Consider the following 21259-nt stretch of genomic DNA (forward strand, 5'->3'; position numbering starts at 1 on the left):
ATAAATGTCTATTTAGGTGTAATTGCGTCTTATTTCGCCCCACAATTAACACATCAAAAGAAGCCAGAGTTCTCTTGCTTATTTACCTAAGTAAACATCATATTATTGTATACTTACAAACATTGAACAGAGTTGATACTTATTGTTCCGACAACATATACAAACTGTGAGACTTTTGTATATGCAAACCTCGAGACCCCTTTTCTACTGTCTAGTATGACTCTTCCCTGCAAGGGGCAGGAAGCACTAACATTGTCCATGATTAGTGGTAATGACGTATAACGGTAACGTCATATGTCTCAATGGTTCGGATGACCATAGAAAAATTGTCCCAAGATTAAAGCACTTATGAAAATCCAGAGATACAGTACTTTCTAGTAATTCTCTGGTAAACTTCCATCAGGAAAACATGGCTTGAGCCCAAAAAAACGGATTTTGAAGCGAAGCAAAAAATCTATGTTTGGGGGAGATAGCCATGTCGTCCTGATGGACCCGGCCCCCTTTTCCATAGAAAAGGCTTAGGCAAGATCCCTCCCGAAACTACTATATCTGTAGCACCATGCTCAAAGCTACAAGGAATGATCACCATCTTGGATACTCGTAATAGGCGGCAGAAGAATATCTATTCTTCAGCCTAGGGTCTGCCGAAATAGGACTAGTTTTCTAGATCGTGGGGGAGAAGGTGGCGGCATCATACTACCACTTCAGGTGCGGCCTAGGGAGGCTTAGACTCCTATGCCGACAGCTGTAAGCCGGCAGGGGAGTGACTACTCTCCCTGATACTCGGCTGCCGGCAGAAAGACTGAATACTCTGAGGTTATGTCGAAAAGCCGGGATACTCGCCGGCAAGGGTGGGAGACAGAAAATCCTAGCCTAGTCAAGCCGGAGTGAACTACTCTATGGCAAGACCAGATAGGGTTGTCGCATATGGCGGCACTCAGAGGGAAGGAGGGATTACCCTTAAATCTCCACAGGAGACGAGTATCGAGTTATATAACTAATTCTAGGAGATATACTATCTCCCGTTGAATTGATAAAACGATACACGAGGGTAATCGGGAATAATGTATGAAAGTATACTAAAGCGCATAAGCTTGGTAGCCTAGCGCGGGGCGAGATCTCGGTTACCTAAATCGCCGAAACTCTAACGTATACGATCGACATAAGGAAGAGGAAATTGTGTGCATAAATATATCTTTACTTGTATAATTATGCCTAAATAGCTTTCATAATTTATTAATGCTATTACAACCGGGAATGTCGTTCTGCTAACTAAAAAACGCATGCATAACGAATGACAGCGCCCATGGCTCCTCCGGTGACCGGCCACGCTCCATAACACAATAAATTATACTAATTGCACTGTGAAGCAGGAGCTAAAAATACACTGTAAAGAATAAATACTCAACTTTCCAAAGGCAGAAGAAGCTGGAGATTGCATAATTAATCCTCACAATAACGATCAAGAACGTTAGATCAACAGGGAAAACCACCGTGCGAAATCGCTACAGAAATAGGAATGATCGCCATCTTGGATACTCGTAGTAGAACGAGAGGAAGGGCAACCTTGATAACGGCTCCCCTTCTGTTTCGCCACTTCCCCCTCGAAACGAAAATGTTATTCGGGGTGAAGATTGCCATGTGTCGTATCAAGATATACATCCCCTGAGATTATGCGATATCCTTAAGAAAAATTTTAAGGATATTTGCCCCTGGAGTTAGAATTCTGGAGACCTAAAGGTCAATTCTCTGGGAATATCAATGTAGCCAAATAACTCTTAGAAAACTACCAATAGGAACCCTTCATCAGGACGACATGGCTATCTCACCCAAAAATAGATTTTTCGCTTTGCTTCAAAACCGTTTTTTCAAAGGTTGTATTCAGCAACAGATTCCATATCAAAATATTGCTTCATTATAAGATATAAAAAATGACGAGAAAATAACAAATGCTGCATAAATAACTAATATGTCATAGAGTCGTCTGCTACGAGACCACTACTTGGCATGTTTGCTCGTAGAAGGGGGTTGGTGAGTCATCAGCTGATTACCAAAACAAACAAACAACTTGCTACTGTATTTCATTAAATGAAGTTCAATATAAAATTAGATCAATTTATCACATATGAATGATAAATGTAAGTTTATATCTTATGTCAGATGAGTGCGAGTGTCTTTGTCATTTAGTTGGGTACTTAAGGGTTGTCAAACTCCACTATACAACTTTTTCTTAGTGTTAAGACCTGGGGTGAGTTTTGGGGCCACTTTTCAGGAATAAAGGTGAATCTTATGACATGGGAAATACAGTGTGTTAAGCCAATGGAGAACTAAGACTACATCCTATTGAAGCAGTGACCTAGATTGGCCTTAATCTCCTTACAATACTCTAGAAAAAGACTAACAAAATTGCCTAAATACCAGCAATTTTCATTTCCTTAATGACAACTGCTTGACTGCCATAGCCTAGGACTAGGGAGGACGTTTAGCATTGGAATGGAAGGGGGGGAGACCTGAATTTGCATCATGAAATTAAAAGCTTAGAGAGGTAAGAAGAAAAAAGTTGGAACAGAGATACAGCCCAAAAAGGGGCTCTCAGCAGCAGAGGGACACATAAATATTTGCTCTCTGACATCCTGTGTTTACAATATATTCTTCCCTTGAAATTTGTCTCGCTATTTATACATTAACCCAATCGTCTCTTTGACTTGTGTTTGGATTTAAGATACAAATGTGAGAGGGTTGAGGAGGAAAAATCATTATTCAACTTCTGAAGATACAATACGCAGGATTGGGAAATGAAGCAAATAGTACAGGTGGCCAATTGCATGCACGACAGGAGAGAACCATTATAACAAATGCTGAGTTCTTTCTTGAGGGCCATCCGTAAGGAAGTGGGCACTTTTCCAGACTGTACACACAAGAGAGGTAGGTCAAAGTGGCAAATTCCAAAAGAGACAGATTAGGAAAATTATTTAGACTAATGAAATAAAAGGGTGAACAGTTGCTGTTTCTGTTTTTTTTTTTTTTTTTTTTTTTCCTAAGAGAAGGCTTTCAGATAAAGAACAGGTGATTCTGATAAATGTAAGGAGAGCTATTGAAAATGTTCAAGTCTACAAGCAGATAGGAGAGATAGAAGGTTGCACCTCTATACTCCACTAGCCTTGTATCAGAGGGATCTTTTCAAGATGGTCACCGTTCCCTTGATGGTAGCAATCTGCTCCTCATTTATGCTTGGGCAACTTGGTATCCCCTGAAGGTATGGTCTCAGGTTTTTCTTCATAAGTCCTGCTGCCCCCACCACCACAGGTATTACTTCTATTTCTTCCAGTTCACAAGTATTTTCAGATTGTTCTTCAGTTCTTGATATTTTGTTATTCTCTGCCTCTCAGCTCTGTTGAGGCCGAAATCACTGGTTACTGTCACATCTATAATGTTTGCTGTTTTTTCTTCTTTATTCCAGATCACAATATCAGGTCTTATAGCACCTCCTCCTATATATCTTCCTGTCAGGATTATCTTATCATAAAAAAAGGTAATGCCTCTGTTGGAGATAACTGGATCTGGTTCATGCTCCCATTCCTTATCTTTTACTTCAATTTTGTATTCTTTACATATTTTCCAATGTATATATTTACAGATCTTACTGTGTTCAGCTGTGTAGTGACCAGGCTGAAACCAAGTGACCAACACTTTCAACTGCTGCATGACAAAACCTACACTGGTCGCTTCCTGATATGCCCACCACTTTCTTGAAGCTGTTTGTTAGGAGGCCTTGGTCTTGTGTTCCTATCATTATCCTTTCTCCATCAAAACCCATTATGAATTTTATGATGCTTTAAGAGATGACTTTTCTGAGAAAATGCTTTGCCACAGACATTACACATGAATGGTTTCTCCCCAGTGTGAATTCTAGAATGCGTTGCAAGGGAACCTTTCGTATGAAATGCTTTGTCACAGACATTACACTTGAATGGTTTCTCCCCAGTGTGAATTCTAGAATGTGTTGCAATATGAATTTTCAAATGAAATGCTTTGTCACAGACACTGCACTTGAATGGTTTCTTCCCAGTGTGAATTCTAGAATGTGTTGCAAGATATGTTTTTGCATGAAATGCTTTGCCACAGACACTGCACTTGAATGGTTTCTCCCCAGTGTGAATTCTCAAATGTGTTGCAAGATGACTTTTCAAATGAAAGGCTTTGTCACAGGCACTGCACTTGAATGACTTTATCCTATTGTGAGTTTCATAATGTACTTTAAGATCAATTTCATGAGAAAATGTTTTATCACTTTTTCTGCATCTGAACAGGTCTTCAGTGTGAATTAGCATTTGAGTGTTGGGGTTAACTACTCCACTAAATTGCTTTTCATAATTTCCACCCACAAACGACTTCTCTCTCGTACCAACATCAATTTGAGTTTTAGAATCACTTTCCTGACAAAGAGGTTTTTCACTGCCTCTGTTTTCCATCTGCTCCTCTTTCTGTAAACCTTTTCCCCCTTCCTCTTCCCTCTCTTATGTCCTCTTTCCTACTGGATCCCAACTGTATGTCACTTTCCTCTTTTACACTTGTCTTTACACTCTTCTCCTCCTCTTTATTGACTTCCCTTTTGCTGATTTGTGATTCCTCATCACTCACTGAAGCATCAGAGTCGAAACAGTATTTTATGTCACCTTCATTTGACTCAAATATTTCTGGCTCTGCTTTGAATTCTATTTCTGGCTCTGCTTTGAATTCCATGTCTGGATCCATGAAAAGAGAGTCATCATCAAAGAGTCCACAACTGTTGACCAAATCATCATTTTCTAACTTGACTGCAGAGTGTGAAAAGGAATCTTCCATTTCGCTTTTTATTGGAAATTCTATTGATTCAGAGTTCCTCATCCTCTCCCTATCACTGGATGACATCCTCTTCAATATTATCATAAATAGCAGACAAATATAAAGTTAACCATAAATTTCCTATTCTTTTCATCAAAATCTTATAACATGAACCAACACAGACCCTTCTTACTTTTTCCCAGACCTGTACTTCTTGCAGATATCTTCAGTAGTTTACATAATTTTCGTCACAATAGATGGATGATTATTTCCTTTGTGATGAAAAATCTGAAATAATAGAGAACATCTGTCATTGGAATAGGAAAAGATAAAAACATTTGTTGGAGTTTTTCTGAAATGAAAAGACAATTTTCAACCTAAAATTAATTTTTTCTTAAGTAATTTGTATTTTGCCTATCCATACAAACCTGAGTCCTATAATTTGGGCGACTAACCGATTAGAAGGTTAAAAGTTCATTCGGAACCAAAACTGGAAGGTTCTGTAACTTCCCTGGAAGTGTTCCAGGCTTGATCTGTGGAGAAGCAGATAAAGGCCACTATTGCCCCCCAAGTGCTTCTCATAGGAGAAAGTGATAGGCCCTGGGTCATACATGAATTATACCGTCCCATGCAAAGAGAAACCGTACCCACTGGAGTGGCGTCAGTAAGAATCACAAACCAAGTATGAGAATAATGGGTTGGTAGTGTTGCGAGGTAGCTGTTAGGTACTAACAGATAGGCGAAGTGAATGTAAGTGACTTTACTCAACAAGATAACGAGCTTAAATACATATGGTTGAGATAGAAAAAAAAAAGCAATAGCATTACAGTATATGAACGTGTATGAAACACTTGCGTTACATGGCTCCCCCCTAAAAAAGACATACATGTGAAATAGGGCGCCCTGTGCTAGAGAGGCAAACTGTAGGTGGGTCATCTTGCATGAGATACGCAGGTTTTGGGCAATTAATGAAGACTCAGTCTTCTGTACCATGAATGGTGAATAAGAAAGCCTTCAGCGTGCGATGGATAATGTGGAAAGAGTCCATGTAAGCGGTGGCTTGCTAGTGTCAGTGGGCACAAAGACATGTGTTGTGGTGTTCAAATCTTTTGGTATGTGTTGCTTTTCTGGGGGCTTGTACCTCTGGCAGCAGGAGTAAATTTTCCCACAACGGGATGCAGGCACTGGAGATTGTCGGAGGAGGTTGCAGACGGAAAATAATTCATCGCTGACGACGAATTGGTTGCCATTTTTCCTTTATTTTTTATATACTGAAGATTTCTTAGCTCTGGAGTTATCTCTTGTTTTGTCCAAGTTAGCAAGAAGAGGAGCTTTTAGTACTTGTTGGAGAATTGGTAATGTTACCTCACTATGTAAATATGTTTGTGGTAGATCAAGTCCAAATGATTACCACCCAATTTCCATAACTCCCACATTATCTAGAGTTTTTGAACATCTTAATAGGTTTGCTGAACGTAATCATATGTTCCCTAGTTTGCAATTCGGTTTTCGTAAAGGTCTTGGAGCATGTGATGCCCTTATACTCTCACATGCTGTACAAAAATCCCTTGATTGTGGTCAGGAAGTTCATATGATAGGCCTTGATATCAGTGCTGCCTTTGACCATGTTAATCATGAGGCCCTTGTTGTCAGACTCAAACAGTTGGGAGTGGGTGGGTAATTTCTTAGCATCATCATTGAATTTTCAAGTAATAGATCGCAAGGAGTTGTTGTTGATGGGCACTATGTAGTGAGTATAGAAATGAGATATCTGGTGTTCCTCACGGTAGTGTTCTTGGCCCATTACTTTTCATACTACAGTATATACATATATGTGGTTTGGCCTAGAAAATAAGCTTATTACATATGCAGATGATGCTACTCTCTTTGCATCAATTCCAACTCCTTAATGTAGATCTGTGGTTGCTAAATCCCTTAATAGAAATCTAGCTAAAATTAGTACATGGTGCAAATTATGTGGTATGCAATTGAATCCAAACAAAACTCAAAGAATAATTGCAAGTAGGTCAAAGACAGTGACTCCTCAACATCTGCATCTCAGCATTGATAATGTTTCTTTAACTTTCTATGGCTCTTTTGAAAAATTAGGTGTGATTCTCGACAGCAAATTTACTTTTGAGAAACACACGGGGTGTCTTTTTCACTTGCACAAAAAACTGGCTCAATGAGAAAGTCTTTTAAGATATTTGGTGATCAATCTATTTTGAAGAAGTGTTTCAATTCTTTCATTCAAGTATTGTTCTCCTGTCCGGCCTTCCGCTGCTGATTCTCATCTTGATTTGTTTGACAGGAACTTACGGTCTATGAAGAGGACCGTCTGCTATGGTGTTTAACATAACTTATAAAAACGAAAATTGTTTTAGAGTTTCTATATATGCAGAAACATGTCGTACATGCTCTCCAGAAGTTTCAACCAATTATTTCAACAAATATTGAATATATAGAGGTCCTTAAATGATGACATCATCCTTACTACTTCTTCTGCATGACTGAGTTTGACAGAATTGTCTTTGCGTGTTTATTTTTGCATATAAAGAGCAATTTTTTTCACTTATGTTTCGAAATCTCATACATCTGGCAGAGATGGAATGCATTGGTAGAAGGTAAGCGAACGCAATCTACGATCTACCAAAAGACCAACCAGAGTTTCCAGATGTATAGAAGTTAAGATGCATGTTTGTTTGTTTACTTCCAGTTCGATGTACATTGTGTTTTCACTACGTCCTCGTGAACTTTATAGCAAGGCCAATGTTACCTAAGGTCAAAGAAACAACCAAAAGTAAGCATAGAGCAACAATAAAGAACCAAGAAGAGAGGGAAACATGAAAAAGAGTACAAAGCTGGAACATTCTAACTAAAACTATGGCAACAAAGAGGTTTAAATACCGCGTTTAGGTGAAGAAATTTCCGAAAAAAATTCCTTAAAAGAAGAGAAAATCAAATTACTGTCACACAGAATTATTCGGGTTATAAAGAAGTTTTGATGCTATGAGTTTCAATACAATTGGTGTCATATTAGTGGAGAAAAATGTACCTAAATTTTTTTTGAAAATCATGATTTTTGCTAATAATTAAAAAAGTTTTTGATCAAATGACTTGAATTTTTATAGGATGAAGGTATTATATGTCTAAAACATTTATAGAAATGGTGCATTTTGGATATTTAGAAAAAAAAATGTAGGGACATAGTGGACAGTTCCTTTAAATTTCTTAATCCTGATCTAGATATTAATCTCTTGTACCATCATTCAATTAGTTCATTATGCATGTTGCATAAGATTTTTTATAATTCTGATAATCCTTTGCATTCAGATCTTCCCAGTCAGTTCCATCCTGTTCGTAATAGTTTATAGTTTATTGTTTATATATGAATTACCTGTTTATATATGAAATATCTGTTTTAATGTTGTTAATGCTTTTAAGATATTTTATTCTAATTATTCATTATTTATGTTGTTTATTTCCTTATTTCCTTTCCTCACTGAGCTATTTTTTTCTTGTTGGAGCCCTAGGGCTTACAGTATCTTGCTTTTCCAAATACGCTTGTAGCTTAGCTAGTAGTAATAATAATAATAATAATAATAATAATAATAATAATAATAATAATAATAATAATAATAATAATAATAATACACCATTTCAACTGTCAAGACATCCAGGGCATCCTTAGGAGTGGTCTTTAATCGCAGAAGGACCCAGGAAAGCTGAGTAAACCAGTTGGAGTCCCTTCAACAGGACATCAAAGCTTCTTTGAGGGTGCAATGAAAACGTTGGCTGCAGGGTTGTAGGCGGTTGTTTGATGTAGAGTGATGCCCAGGAGATTCACTGATGATGTCAGCAAATGGAGAGGTGAAAGTGGTACCCCTGTCAGAAGTAATATGCTCAGGCATACCAAATCTCCCTATCAATCCTGAGAGTAAGATGGATGTACATGAGGCAGATGTTACAGTTTGCATGGGGATGGCTTCACATTAACGAGTGGAGCGGTCCATGATGGTAAACAGGTAATGGTGTTCTTGTGCTGTGAGTAGGGGACATATTACTTCGACGTGAATGTGGGCAAAAGGATGCTGAGATTGAGGAAAGGTGCCCAATCCTGAATACATGTGTCAACATACTTTCGAAGTTTGGCATGAAGTAGAGGTGTGGACCCAATCCTTAGTATCCTTAGTAATGCCATGCCAAATGAACTTTGTCTTAAGTAGCTGTGCAGTAGATTAGCATGAGGGATGTGAGAGACCTACCAGTGCTGATGTCAAGAAGGTTGTGTTGGAGTTGTTGAGGGCGACGTCTTCCCAACGGAGGGATGTACAGGATGTCCTGCACGCTTGGTATTCTGGATCTTTTCATTGGGCTTCTGCAAAGGCGTTGCAATTCAATCCAAGGTGAATGGCGACCAATGGGATTCTTGAAAGGGTATCAGCAATGGGATTCATTTTCCAAGGGAAGTGTTGAAGGATGCATTGTAGTTGTATTCAGCCACAGTAGAGAGACGTCAGCATTGACTGGCAGAGAACGCGTAAGACTGTTGAGGAAAGGAGTGCACCACAGGCATGTGGTCTGTGCGAATGACAAAGGCTGTACATTTTAAGAAGTGGCTTAAGTGCCGGACAGCCTAATGCACTGCCAGCCATTTGCAGTCGAAGGTAGAGTAGCCGGATTTTGCCTGGACAGTTTTCTACTGAAAGACAATGGTCAAGCCGAGACATTGACCACCCGCTAGAGTATTGCACCAATAGCAACATCTCTGGCATCGGTGTAGAGGAGATGGGAATATAACACAGAAAAAGTAGGAGCAGCAGCAGTTGATACGGCATTTTTTGCATTGCAGAAGGCCACTTCCTGATGGGGATCCCACTTCAGGTCTTTTGGCTTGTTCTTGAGGGAGGCATAGAGAGGGGCCAGAGTGGTGGCAATGGCTGGCAGGAAATGGTGATAATAGTTGATCATGCCCCAGAATTCTTGCAGTGCTTTGACAGTCGAGGGCGTGGTTAATTTCTGAACTGCTGATACCTTCTCAGGGAGGGAATGGACTCCTTCAGGAGTGATGCAGTGCCCTATCAATGATACTTCATTGGCGCCAAAGGTACACTTGTCATGCCGGACTACAAGGCCATTCTGTTGTAGGCGGTCGAGAACGAAACGTAGGTGATGGAGATGGTCTTCTTTGGAGGAAGGGAACACAAGTATGTCGTCCACGTAACCACGCAGTAGGGGAGGTCTCCTAAGATGCCATCCATGAGGTGTTGAAAACTGGCCTCAGCATTACTAGGGACAAAACAGGAGTAATTGAATGTGTATGTACCGAATAGGGTGTTAATGCGGTCGTGGGGATGTCATCTGGGTTCATGGGCTTCATGATAATATCCCTTCAAGAGGTCGAGAATGGAGAATACCTTCGCGTTGTGCAAGTAGGAGGTAAGGTTGGGGAAGGGACGTTGATCCAGTGCTCTCTGTATGTTCAGATGCCTTCCCCATAAGGGTGTAGGGACCCATCACTCTTCACGACAATGTGTAAGGGTGACAACCACAGGCTTGATGGCTTTTGGCAAAGGCCCATTTCTTCCATTTCGGCAAACATTTGCTTATCAGCTACCAAACGATCTGAGGCCAAATGCCTAAATCTATTCTTTATTTCAAAAATGCTAGAAAGTGTAATTCTTGAACAACTAGTTAGTCACTTATAATGAATAGAAGCTTTACCAGACAACCAATCTACTTACAGAAAATTATACTCTACTGAGACAGCTAACTGTTGTGCTGTGAATGATATGCAAGAAATGATGGATGAAAACTAATGTGGTATTTTAATATTATTGGATCTTAGTGCTGCTTTTGATACAGTTGTGTATTAACTGTTACTAAAGGATCTACAGTCCATCGGTATTGAAGATTAAGACCGAATACCTAAAAGACAACTTGGTTGACAGAAAAAAAACCTGTGTGCAAATTGGAAACTCTTATTTATAAAATGAACCATTAAACAGACGGGTACCTCAGGGGAGTGTGCTGAGCCCAATCTTATTCTAGATCTATACTATTGGTCAATCAAAAGTACTACAAAGGCATGGTGTGAATTACAAACTATCTGCAGATGATACACAATTTACTTCCCCTTAAATGATATAGATGACACTATTGAAACTTTAAACCAAATGCTTGCCAGTGTTAGGGAAGGGATAATATCATAACAACTAAAATTAAATGAAAATTAAATGGACTTTGTGGTGAACGCATAGAAAAAAATCTAAGAAGCTTAGGCGATATTCAATTGAACATAAATAACAACTCGGTCACAATATCTAGTAGAGATTGTGATATAGGAGCATCTCTTGATTGCAACTTTTCTCTCAATGCTCAAATAAATAAATAACAAAGGATTGGATATAGAAAGTTCACGGATAAGAAGAGAAGGCGTCTGCTTCTTGCCCTCATTCAATCGGGAGGACGACCACTCTCTACCATTGGCCACAACATCTTGCTTGATCTCATTAAACACTAAGAGTAAAGGGCAAAACTTCCACCTTCAACAAGATGAGGTTACTTACACAACATCAGGTTACTTAAGTAAACAAAAACAAAAGTACTTTAATTTCTTGGAGTAACAATAGTATCAACAAATCACCTAAATTGTTTTCCAAGGTGGAGTAACTAGCGTAACCTTAGCTTATGCTCTTCTTCTTCTTTGAATATTCATTTGTTAACTGCCAATGTTTATGACTTAGAAGTAAATATCTAAGATTCTAAGAACTTTCTGTATTGTCACAAGTCAGGAGCTAAAAGAAAAAATTTAGATGGGAGTTTAGAAGTATTCTAGATGACCCTTAACTGGATTAGATCCTTCACAGGAAGTAGGGCGGCGGTTGCCGACCTATGACCTCATCTCCATATTCCTAAGCAGTGGGAAAATCCTTTTGAACCAATTTCTTGTCATCGTTAGCTATCTGCTGACCTAAGCACACATGTACTGAATCTGTTTCCATGTCAACAGGTACACCGGGGAGAGGGGACGTAAGGAGGTGAGAATCTCATGATGGGTGCGGTTGTATCACCTGCCACCGGTACCCAGAGGCAAGACAAGCCCTCATGCCAACAGGAATGAGCACTCCAATAGGAACAGCTGGGAAGCCAAGAGTAGGCAGTTCAAGTTGTGAGTGGGCAACAGACAGTAGGCCCACCCACCATGGTAGGCTTATCTTAGCCATGGCTAGTGTCCATACTCAACAAGATGCCCAATATCTATTCGTTTGTAATGTATTGTTAACTAAGCCATTTCTCTGTGTCCTATCTCTCTGAGTGTGTCTGTAAATTACAAGTGATTCATTGGTATCTACAAATTATGAAACTTTTACAGCATCTCATTCCATTAATGTTAAATGTCAGCGAGAGACTTATATTTCAACTGATTATGTAATTGAAGAGATTCATTCATTCACTTTGAAAAAGATTTCCACTCATGTTATGTGAAAATTATCTTTAGACAATAAATACTCTTTACGATGTAAAAGTTGTCTATTTCCCCGCCTCTCATCATTTATTATCTAATTATCACTAAAACCAGTGGCACTAAAGTGTAAATTTAATACAGTTATTATTAACGAATATAATTTATTCAAATAAAATTACGAGTTAACAATGTACAGTGGAACCTCTACATACGATTGTCTTTACATACGAATTTTCCAACATACAAAGTGAAATTCGATCAAATTTTTGTCTCGACACCCGAAGTCTTGCTCCAACATACGACGTAGATCATACGCGTAGAATTTTCTCGAAGCGTCGATCGTAGTTTCTTGTTTACGTCGGTAGACGGCAGCACATCGGAGGGACGCCAATCAAGCATTGCCTTGATCAGGCCTCTCATCTCGTGCGCATCGTGTGGTTGTTCTCTAATCGCTCCGTTATTTTTATCTTCCTTTTTTACGTTTTGTTTTTGGGTTTTACGTATAATCATGGGTCCTAAAAAGCTTAGTTTCGGTTCAGGAAGTAGTAGCGGTGAGAAAAGGACGAAGTCAATGCTTTTATTAGAACTAAAACAAGAAATAATAGAAAAACATGAGCCAGGTGTGCGTGTTAGCGATCTGGCTGAACAATATGGCCAGAATATGTCTACGATTTCAACGATCATCAAATAGAAGGCAGCCATTAAAGCAGTCAAACCATCGAAGGGGATCACCATTATTTCTAAACATTGTAGCCCTACCCTGGAAGAGATGGAACGCCTTTTGTTGATCTGGATAAAGGACAAGGAGATTGTTGGCGATAAAATCACTGAAACGATCATTTGTGAGAAGGCCAGCGCTATCTATTGTGACTTGAAGGCGGTGGGCTCTGGGGGTGACGCGGGTGAGAGTTCAACCGATCCTACGACGGAGGAATTCAAGACGTCTCGAGGTTGGTTCGAGAAATTTAGGAAACGGACCGGGATTCATTCAGTTGTTCGGCATGGAGAGGCTTCAAGTTCGAACACCAAGGCTGCTAATGATTTTGTTAAAAAGTTCGAAAAGATCGTGGAGGAGGAAGGCTACGTAGAGCAGCAGGTTTTCAACTGTGATGAAACCGGTCTGTTTTGAAAAAAGATGCCTAGTCGAACATACATTACCGCCGAAGAGAAGAAAATGCCTGGACATAAGCCTATGAAGGATCGGTTGACTCTTGCCCTTTGTGCCAACGCCAGCGGGGACTATAAAATAAAGCCGTTATTGGTTTACCATTCCAAAAACCCTAGGGCACATAGAATTAATAAAGACATGCTGCATATTTTGTGGCGTGCTAATTCTAAGGGTTGGGTCACTAGGCATATCTTTGTGGAATGGGTAAACCTAGTTTTCGGCCCTGCTGTCAAGAAGTACCTTCAGGAGAGGAACTTGACTTTGAAGTGCTTGATTTGTTTGAATAATGCACCCGCTCACCCCCCAGGGATCGAAGATATCATTGATGAGTACAAATTCATCAAAGTGTTGTATCTTCCACCGAATACCACCCCTATCCTCCAGCCCATGGACCAGCAAGTCATCTCTAATTTCAAGAAGCTCTACACCAAGCACTTATTTAAGTAGTGCTTTAATGTCACGCAAAGCACCAACTTAACATTGCGTGAATTTTGGAGGAGCCATTTCAATATCGTGCACTGCTAAAAGATCATAGATCAGGCTTGGGAAGGAGTAACTCGTCGGACACTGAATTCAGCTTGGAAGAAGCTTTAGCCTGATGCTGTTGCTCCCAGAGATTTCTAAGGTTTTGACCCCGAGCCTGGACCTGTGCTTGCAGTCAAGGAAGACGTCGAAGAGATTGTATCCATTGGCAAGTCCATGGATCTGGAGGTCGATGAGGATGACATCACCGAACTCATCGATGAGTATCATGAAAAGCTCACCACCGAGGAACTCAAGGAGCTGCAAGCCATGCAGCATGATGAGTTCCAAGCGCGGTTGAATGAGTCGGAGGAGATCGAGGAGGTAGGTCACAACTTAAGCTCGGCTGAAATAAAACAGATGTTGGCATATCATCAACACGTGGTTGATTTTATCGAGAAGCATCACCCACAGAAACTTCAGGTATGCCGTGTAGTTGCGCAGTTTAATGATGTTTGTTTAACACATTTAAGAAAAATTCTCAAAAGACGTACCAAGCAACTTTCTCTCGATAGTTTATTTTAAAAATCTACGAAGCGGTCTAGTGATCATGATGAGGAGAAAGAAAGTGAAGCAAAGAAAGGTAAGACCGAATCAAGTGAAAATGATTAAAATTAAAAATAGAAAAGAAAAAAAAATGTAAAAAAATATAAAAAATATAAAAATGAAAAAAGAAAATAAGCTAAATTAGGTTAAACTTCACGTAGTATAAGTTAGAGTAAGTTACGGTACGTTATCGCAGTCACCGTCTCTACCTCCTCGCTGATCTTCCGTCTCCTCCTGCGTAGCAATTCCTACACCTGCACTGGCATGTCTCTAAGGTAAAGTGTCAATAAAAACCCCTTTTTTATTTATTATTTCTTTAATATTATTACTTTTTGGATATTTCTATATTATTCAATTTTATTAATGTTATGTGCAATTATGTGTAGCAATTTATTAAGGAGTTATCATGGGTTTTTAGGCTGAGGAACGAATTAAACAAATTACAGTGTATTCTTATGGGAATATTTGCTCCAACATACGATCGTTTTAACAAACGAAGCAGCTCACGGAACGAATTAATATCTTATGTAGAGGTATCACTGTATCTCAAATTAGCAATTATTTGTTATAAGTAAAGAATATTACAACATAAACTTTAGTTACACACAAATCAGCATTGAAATTTAGAAATAAAATGATATTTTAATTATAAAATAAATTTTTGAATATACTTACCCGGTGAATATATAGCTGCAACTCTGTTGCTCGACAGAAAAAAAAACTGTACAAAAAACTCGCCAGCGATCGCTATACAGGTTGCGGGTGTGCCCATCAGCGCCAACTGTCGGCCAGATACCATACTCCATGTAAACAAAGACTCAATTTTCTTCTCATCCCACTGCGTCTCTATTGGGGAGGAAGGGAGGGTCGTTTAATTTATATATTCACCGGGTAAGTATATTCAAAAATTTATTTTATAATTAAAATATCATTTTTAAATATTTAACTTAGCCGGTGAATATATAGCTGATTCACACCCAGGGTGGTGGGTAGAGACCAGTTGAAAATGTTTACATCTTATGAGCTAAGAGTTTTTTATTTCATTTTAGAAGTTATCAAAATAACAAAAACAAAATAAATAGGTACCTGGTAAGGAAGTCAACTTAGACGATTACTCTGCCTTATAAGTACGTCTTCCTTACGGAGCCTCGCGATCCTCTTAGGATGCTGACAGACCCCTAGGAGCTGAAGTATCAAGGGCTGCAACCCATACAACAGGACCTCATCAAACCCCTAATCTGGGCGCTCTCAAGAAATGACTTTGACCACCCGCCAAATCAACCAGGATGCGAAAGGCTTCTTAGCCTTCCGGACAACCCATAAAAAACAACATTTCAAGAGACAGATTAAAAGGATATGGAATTAGGGAATTGTAGTGGTAGAACCCTCACCCACTACTGCACTCGCTGCTATGAATGGTCCCAGTGTGTAGCAGTTCTCGTAAAGAGACTGGACATCTTTCAAGTAAAATGACGCGAACACTGACTTGCTTCTCCAATAGGTTGCGTCCATTATACTTTGCAGAGATATATTTTGCTTAAAGGCCACGGAAGTTGCTACAGCTCTAACTTCGTGCGTCTTCACCTTAAGCAAAGTTCGGTCTTCCTCACTCAGATGTGAATGAGCTTCTCGTATTAACAATCTGATAAAGTCTGACCAAGCATTCTTTGACATAGGCAAGGATGGTTTCTTAACTGAACACCATAAAGCTTCAGATTGGCCTCGTAAAGGTTTAGTACGCTTTAAATAGAACTTAAGAGCTCTAACAGGGCATAAGACTCTTTCTAGTTCATTGCCTACGATCTCCGATAAGCTGGGAATATCGAAAGATTTAGGCCAAGGCCGAGAAGGCAGCTTATTTTTGTCTAGAAAACCAAGTTGCAGCGAACAAGTGGCTTTTTCCGACGAAAATCCGATGTTCTTGCTGAAGGCATGAATCTCACTGACTCTTTTAGCCGAGGCTAAGCATACCAGGAAAAGAGTCTTAAGAGTGAGATCTTTCAGGGAGGCTGATTGTAACGGCTCCAACCTGTCTGACATGAGGAATCTTAGTACCACGTCTAAATTCCATCAAGGGGTAGCCAAACGACGCTCCTTGGTGGTCTCAAAAGACTTAAGGAGGTCTTGCAGATCTTTATGTTGGAAAGATCTAAGCCTCTATGCCGGAAGACCGATACCAACATGCTTCTGTAGCCCTTGATAGTGGGAGCTGAAAGGGATCGTCCTTTTCTCAGGTATAAGAGAAAATCAGCTATTTGAGCTACAGAGGTACTGGTCGAGGATACAGAAACTGACTTGCACCAGTCTCGGAAGACTTCCCACTTCGATTGGTAGACTCTAATGGTAGACGCTCTCCTTGCTCTAGCAATCGCACTGGCTGCCTCCTTCGAAAAGCCTCTAGCTCTCGAGAGTCTTTCGATAGTCTGAAGGCAGTCAGACGAAGAGCGTGGAGGCTTTGGAGTACCTTCTTTACGTGTGGCTGACGTAGAAGGTCTACCCTTAGAGGAAGACTTCTGGGAACGTCTACTAACCATCGAAGTATCTCGGTGAACCATTCTCTCGCGGGCCAGAGGGGAGCAACTAACGTCAACCTTGTCCCTTCGTGAGTGGCGAACTTCTGCAGTACCTTGTTGACAATCTTGAACGGTGGGAATGCGTAGAGATCCAGATGTGACCAATCTAGGAGGAAAGCATCTATATGTATTGCTGCTAGGTCCGGGACTGGAGAGCAATAGATTGGAAGCCTCTTGGTCAGCGAGGTTGCAAAGAGATCTATAGATGGTTGACCCCAAGTGGCTCAAAGTCTCTTGCACACATCCTTGTGGAGGGTCCATTCGGTTGGAACTACTTGCCCTTTCCGACTGAGACAATCTGCTATGACGTTCAAGTCGCCTTGGATGAACCTCGTTACTAGGGAGATGTCTTGACCTTTTGACCAGATGAGCAGGTCCCTTGCGATCTCGTACAACGTCAGTGAGTGGGTACCTCCTTGTTTGGAGATGTACGCCAAGGCCGTGGTGTTGTCAGAGTTTACTCCCACCACTTTGCCTCGAAGGAGATACTCGAAGCTTTTCAAGGCCAGATGAACTGCCAACAGCTCCTTGCAGTTGATATGCATGCTCCTCTGACTCAAGTTCCACAGACCTGAGCATTCCCGACCGTCCAGTGTCGCGCCCCAGCCCAAGTCCGATACGTCCGAGAAGAGAACGTGGTGGGGAGTCTGAACAACCAGGGGAAGACCCTCTCTTAGGTTGATATTGTCCTTCCACCAAGTCAGACAAGACTTTATCTTTCCGGAAATCGGGATCGAGACCGCTTCTAGCGTCTTGTCCTCTTTCCAGTGAAAAGCCAGATGGTATTGAAGAGGACGGAGGTGTAGTCTTCCTAGTGATACAAACTGTTCCAGGGATGACAGCGTCCCCACCAGACTCATCCACAGCCTGACTGAGCAGCGTTCCTTCTTCAGCATCTTCTGGATGGATAGCAGGGCTTGATCTATTCTGGGGGCTGATCGTCTTGTTGTTCAGCAACGTCCTCATCAGATAGTTCCTCATCCGAAAACTGATGAGGAAACGGCAACGGAGTGGGCAACGTCTGGCTCGCTGAGTCTGGTCGCACTGGTGCATGCGTGACGGAGCCGGACGCAACGTCATGGAACTGCTGCACAGTCTGTGAACTGTCAACAACCATGGGTGCGCGAGGAAGCACAGCGTCCACCCGAGACTGTCTAGACCGTCTGGGTTGTGCAGTCAACACCATACCGGGTTGCTGAGGTTGACGCACCGCGTCAAAACAAGTCACCTCTGATGGTTGTTGAACGTCCTGAACGTCAACAACCACCTCCGAGCGTCGCTTAACGTCAACGTGCGGCTGGCAACCCACACTGGGTCGCATCGGTGGAGGAACCACCTCAACTGGTAGACGCGAGAAGGTTACCTCAGCGTCAACAGGACGCACAACCGACCGGTTTGAAGGTTGTTGGCCAGAAGGTTCAGCAGCAACCTTCTCCGCATTAAAGTCCTCTATCAAGGACGCAAGCTTGGACTGCATGTCTTGCAGCAAAGCCCATTTAGGGTCTACGGGAGCAGGTGCGGCAACAGACGGGGTTAGCGACTGATTGATTGATTGATTGAAAGTTTTCTGGCATCCTGACATCTAAGGTCATTGACGCCGATACCATTTACTGTATATGAAAATTAAAAGAGAATTCGATTAAAACCATAAAAATTAAAAAGTCATTAAAATAGTTAAATAGTTTTCAGAAGACCTGCTTCTGAAATAAATCTAAAAATTCCGCTCGCATAGTAAGACACATCATGTCCAAGAATCTTGGCAAGGATAAACCTGCCATCCTCACCTCGAGCCTCAAACAGATATCTATTTCTTAAGTTAGTAAAATTAGGGCATTCGGTCAACAAATGCCTCACTGTTAAAGGTACTAAGCAGTCCTCGCAATACGGTTGGTGTTGGCCCTTCAGCAGAAACTCGTGTGTCAACCGTGTGTGACCAATACGGAGACGACAAAGAGTCGTCTCCCATTTTCAGGGAATCATGTTATACCTCCAAGGTGATATGATATTTGTTACTTCCCTCATTTTATTGCCGTCTTGACTGTCCCAGTGCTGTTGCCATTTATCAAAAACCAATTTCTTGATGTAAGGTAGGAGATCGTTACATGGAATGGGATACCTCCTTGGTAGCAACTCGGATGCCGCATTCTTCGCCAGTAAATCTGCCTTCTCATTCCCACACACACCTACATGTGCTGGAACCCAACAAAATCGAACAGTTATACCTTTCCGTCCAATAATAAAAAGCCATTCTAAAATCTTTAAAACTAGAGGGTTACTAGAATTAAAAACTTCTAAAGCTTGAAGAACACTCCTTGCATCACTAAAAATTGTAAAATTACCCTCCTTTTCCAAAGCTATTTTCTCAATAGCGGTTAATATGCCATACAGTTCGGCAGTAAATATGGAAGCTGTTAGAGGAAGTGCACCTCTACAATTAAAATCATTACTATGTACTCCAAATCCAACGCCAGCATCAGATTTGGAGCCATCAGTATATATAAAAGTCGATCCCCTATGTTCTTCGACATGTTCCATAAAAAGAGACCTGGATTCTAAGTCAGTCATATTCTTCTTAACTCCAATAAAGTATTTACAAAAAGATATGTCAGGTAATTTCCATGGAGGCGTTGATGATACCTTGAATGGAAGTACCTTATTTCTAATTATATCCAGACTATTTAAAAATCGTTTCACCCGAAAGCCATAAGGTTGAGGAGATTTTGGGTGCAACTCAAAGTATGATGCGTGTCTTACAAGGCTTGCAGTCTGAAAGGCTAGAGAGCTAGGGAGTCTTTGCAATCTAAACCAATACCGAAGAATGGAAGACATTCGGTAAAGGTCTAGAGGTAACTCTCCAGCATCAACAAGGAGACTTGGGATAGGCGAGGTTTTAAAAGCTCCAGTAGATAATCTAATACCTGCATGATGTATCGAGTCTAATATTTTTAACCGGCTTGGGGTGGCTGAAGAATATACCTCACAACCATAACTAATTTTGGAAAAAATCAAGGCCTTGTATAATTTTAAAATAGTATTGCGGTCTGCCCCCCATGATGTATGGGACAATACTTTTAAGATATTCAGAGCTTCAACACATTTAGCTTTTAGCGCTTTTAGGTGAGAAACCCATGTAAGTCTACAGTCAAATATTAAACCTAAAAATTTGGTTTCCGATACACATGGTATCCGTTGACCTTTAATGTATATATCCGGGTCTGGATGTACTCCCCGGATACGACAAAAATGGACAATGGTAGTTTTACTTGTCGAGAACTTAAATCCATTCATGTCAGCCCACTGGATAATTTTATCAATAGAGAGTTGGATTTTTCTCTCAACCATTGCCATTCTAGTGCCAGCAAATGATATTGAGAGATCATCCACAAATAATGTTGAGAGAACATCCTGGGGAATGGCTGAGGATATCCCATTAATTGCTAGTGCAAAAAGGGTTACACTCAGCACACTACCCTGAGGAACTCCTTCTTCCTGGCACTTACTCTCTGATAGAGTTTCCCCCACTCTCACTTGAAAAACTCTACGTGAAAGAAATGCCTGAATAAATAGTGGCAGCTCTCCTCTCAATCCCAATTCATGAATGGTTTTAAGAATACCATATCTCCATGTGGTATCATATGCCTTTTCAAGGTCAAAAAATACTGTAACATGGTGCTGTTTGGAAGCAAAGGCTTCACAAATAGATGACTCTAGTCGTATCAACACATCAGTCGTTGAGTGCATTTTTCGGAATCCACATTGAATCGGTGATAAAATACCTTTCTTTTCAAGGTACCATATCAGCCTTGCATTGACCATCTTCTCCATGATTTTACATAAACAAGATGTCAATGCAATAGGACGATAGTTTGCTGCTAAAAACTTGTCTTTACCGGGTTTTAAAAAGGCTAAAATAATGGCTAGTTCCCAAACACTTGGGTAGCTATGATCATGCCATATTCTATTAATAATGCTTAAAATAAATAGCTTTGTATTAAAATGTACATGTTTAATCATTGCATATGGAATTCCATCGGGTCCAGGGGCTGTATCGTTGCCATGAGCAAGTGCGGAATCAAATTCTCTTTCAGTGAAAGGAGAATTATACGACTCTTCCCTTCTTGTTGCAAAATTTAAAATTTTCTTTTCTTCAGTGCTCCT

At 40.5% G+C, this 21259-nt stretch overlaps 1 protein-coding gene across 1 annotated transcript in view; it reads right to left on the reverse strand.

The window, feature by feature from the left end:
- Window positions 1-3671: 3671 nt before the first annotated feature.
- The window catches only part of LOC137619252 (zinc finger protein OZF-like), a 99240-nt gene continuing 81652 nt past the window's right edge, over window positions 3672-21259 (reverse strand). The window contains exon 2 of the mRNA XM_068349429.1: window positions 3672-5112. Coding sequence (XP_068205530.1) covers window positions 3807-4472 — 666 coding nt within the window. The 5' untranslated portion in view covers window positions 4473-5112 and the 3' untranslated portion in view covers window positions 3672-3806. The remainder of the gene's footprint in view (window positions 5113-21259) is intronic.

Source organism: Palaemon carinicauda, chromosome 25 (assembly GCF_036898095.1).
Source record: "Palaemon carinicauda isolate YSFRI2023 chromosome 25, ASM3689809v2, whole genome shotgun sequence".
Lineage (NCBI taxonomy): Eukaryota > Metazoa > Arthropoda > Malacostraca > Decapoda > Palaemonidae > Palaemon > Palaemon carinicauda.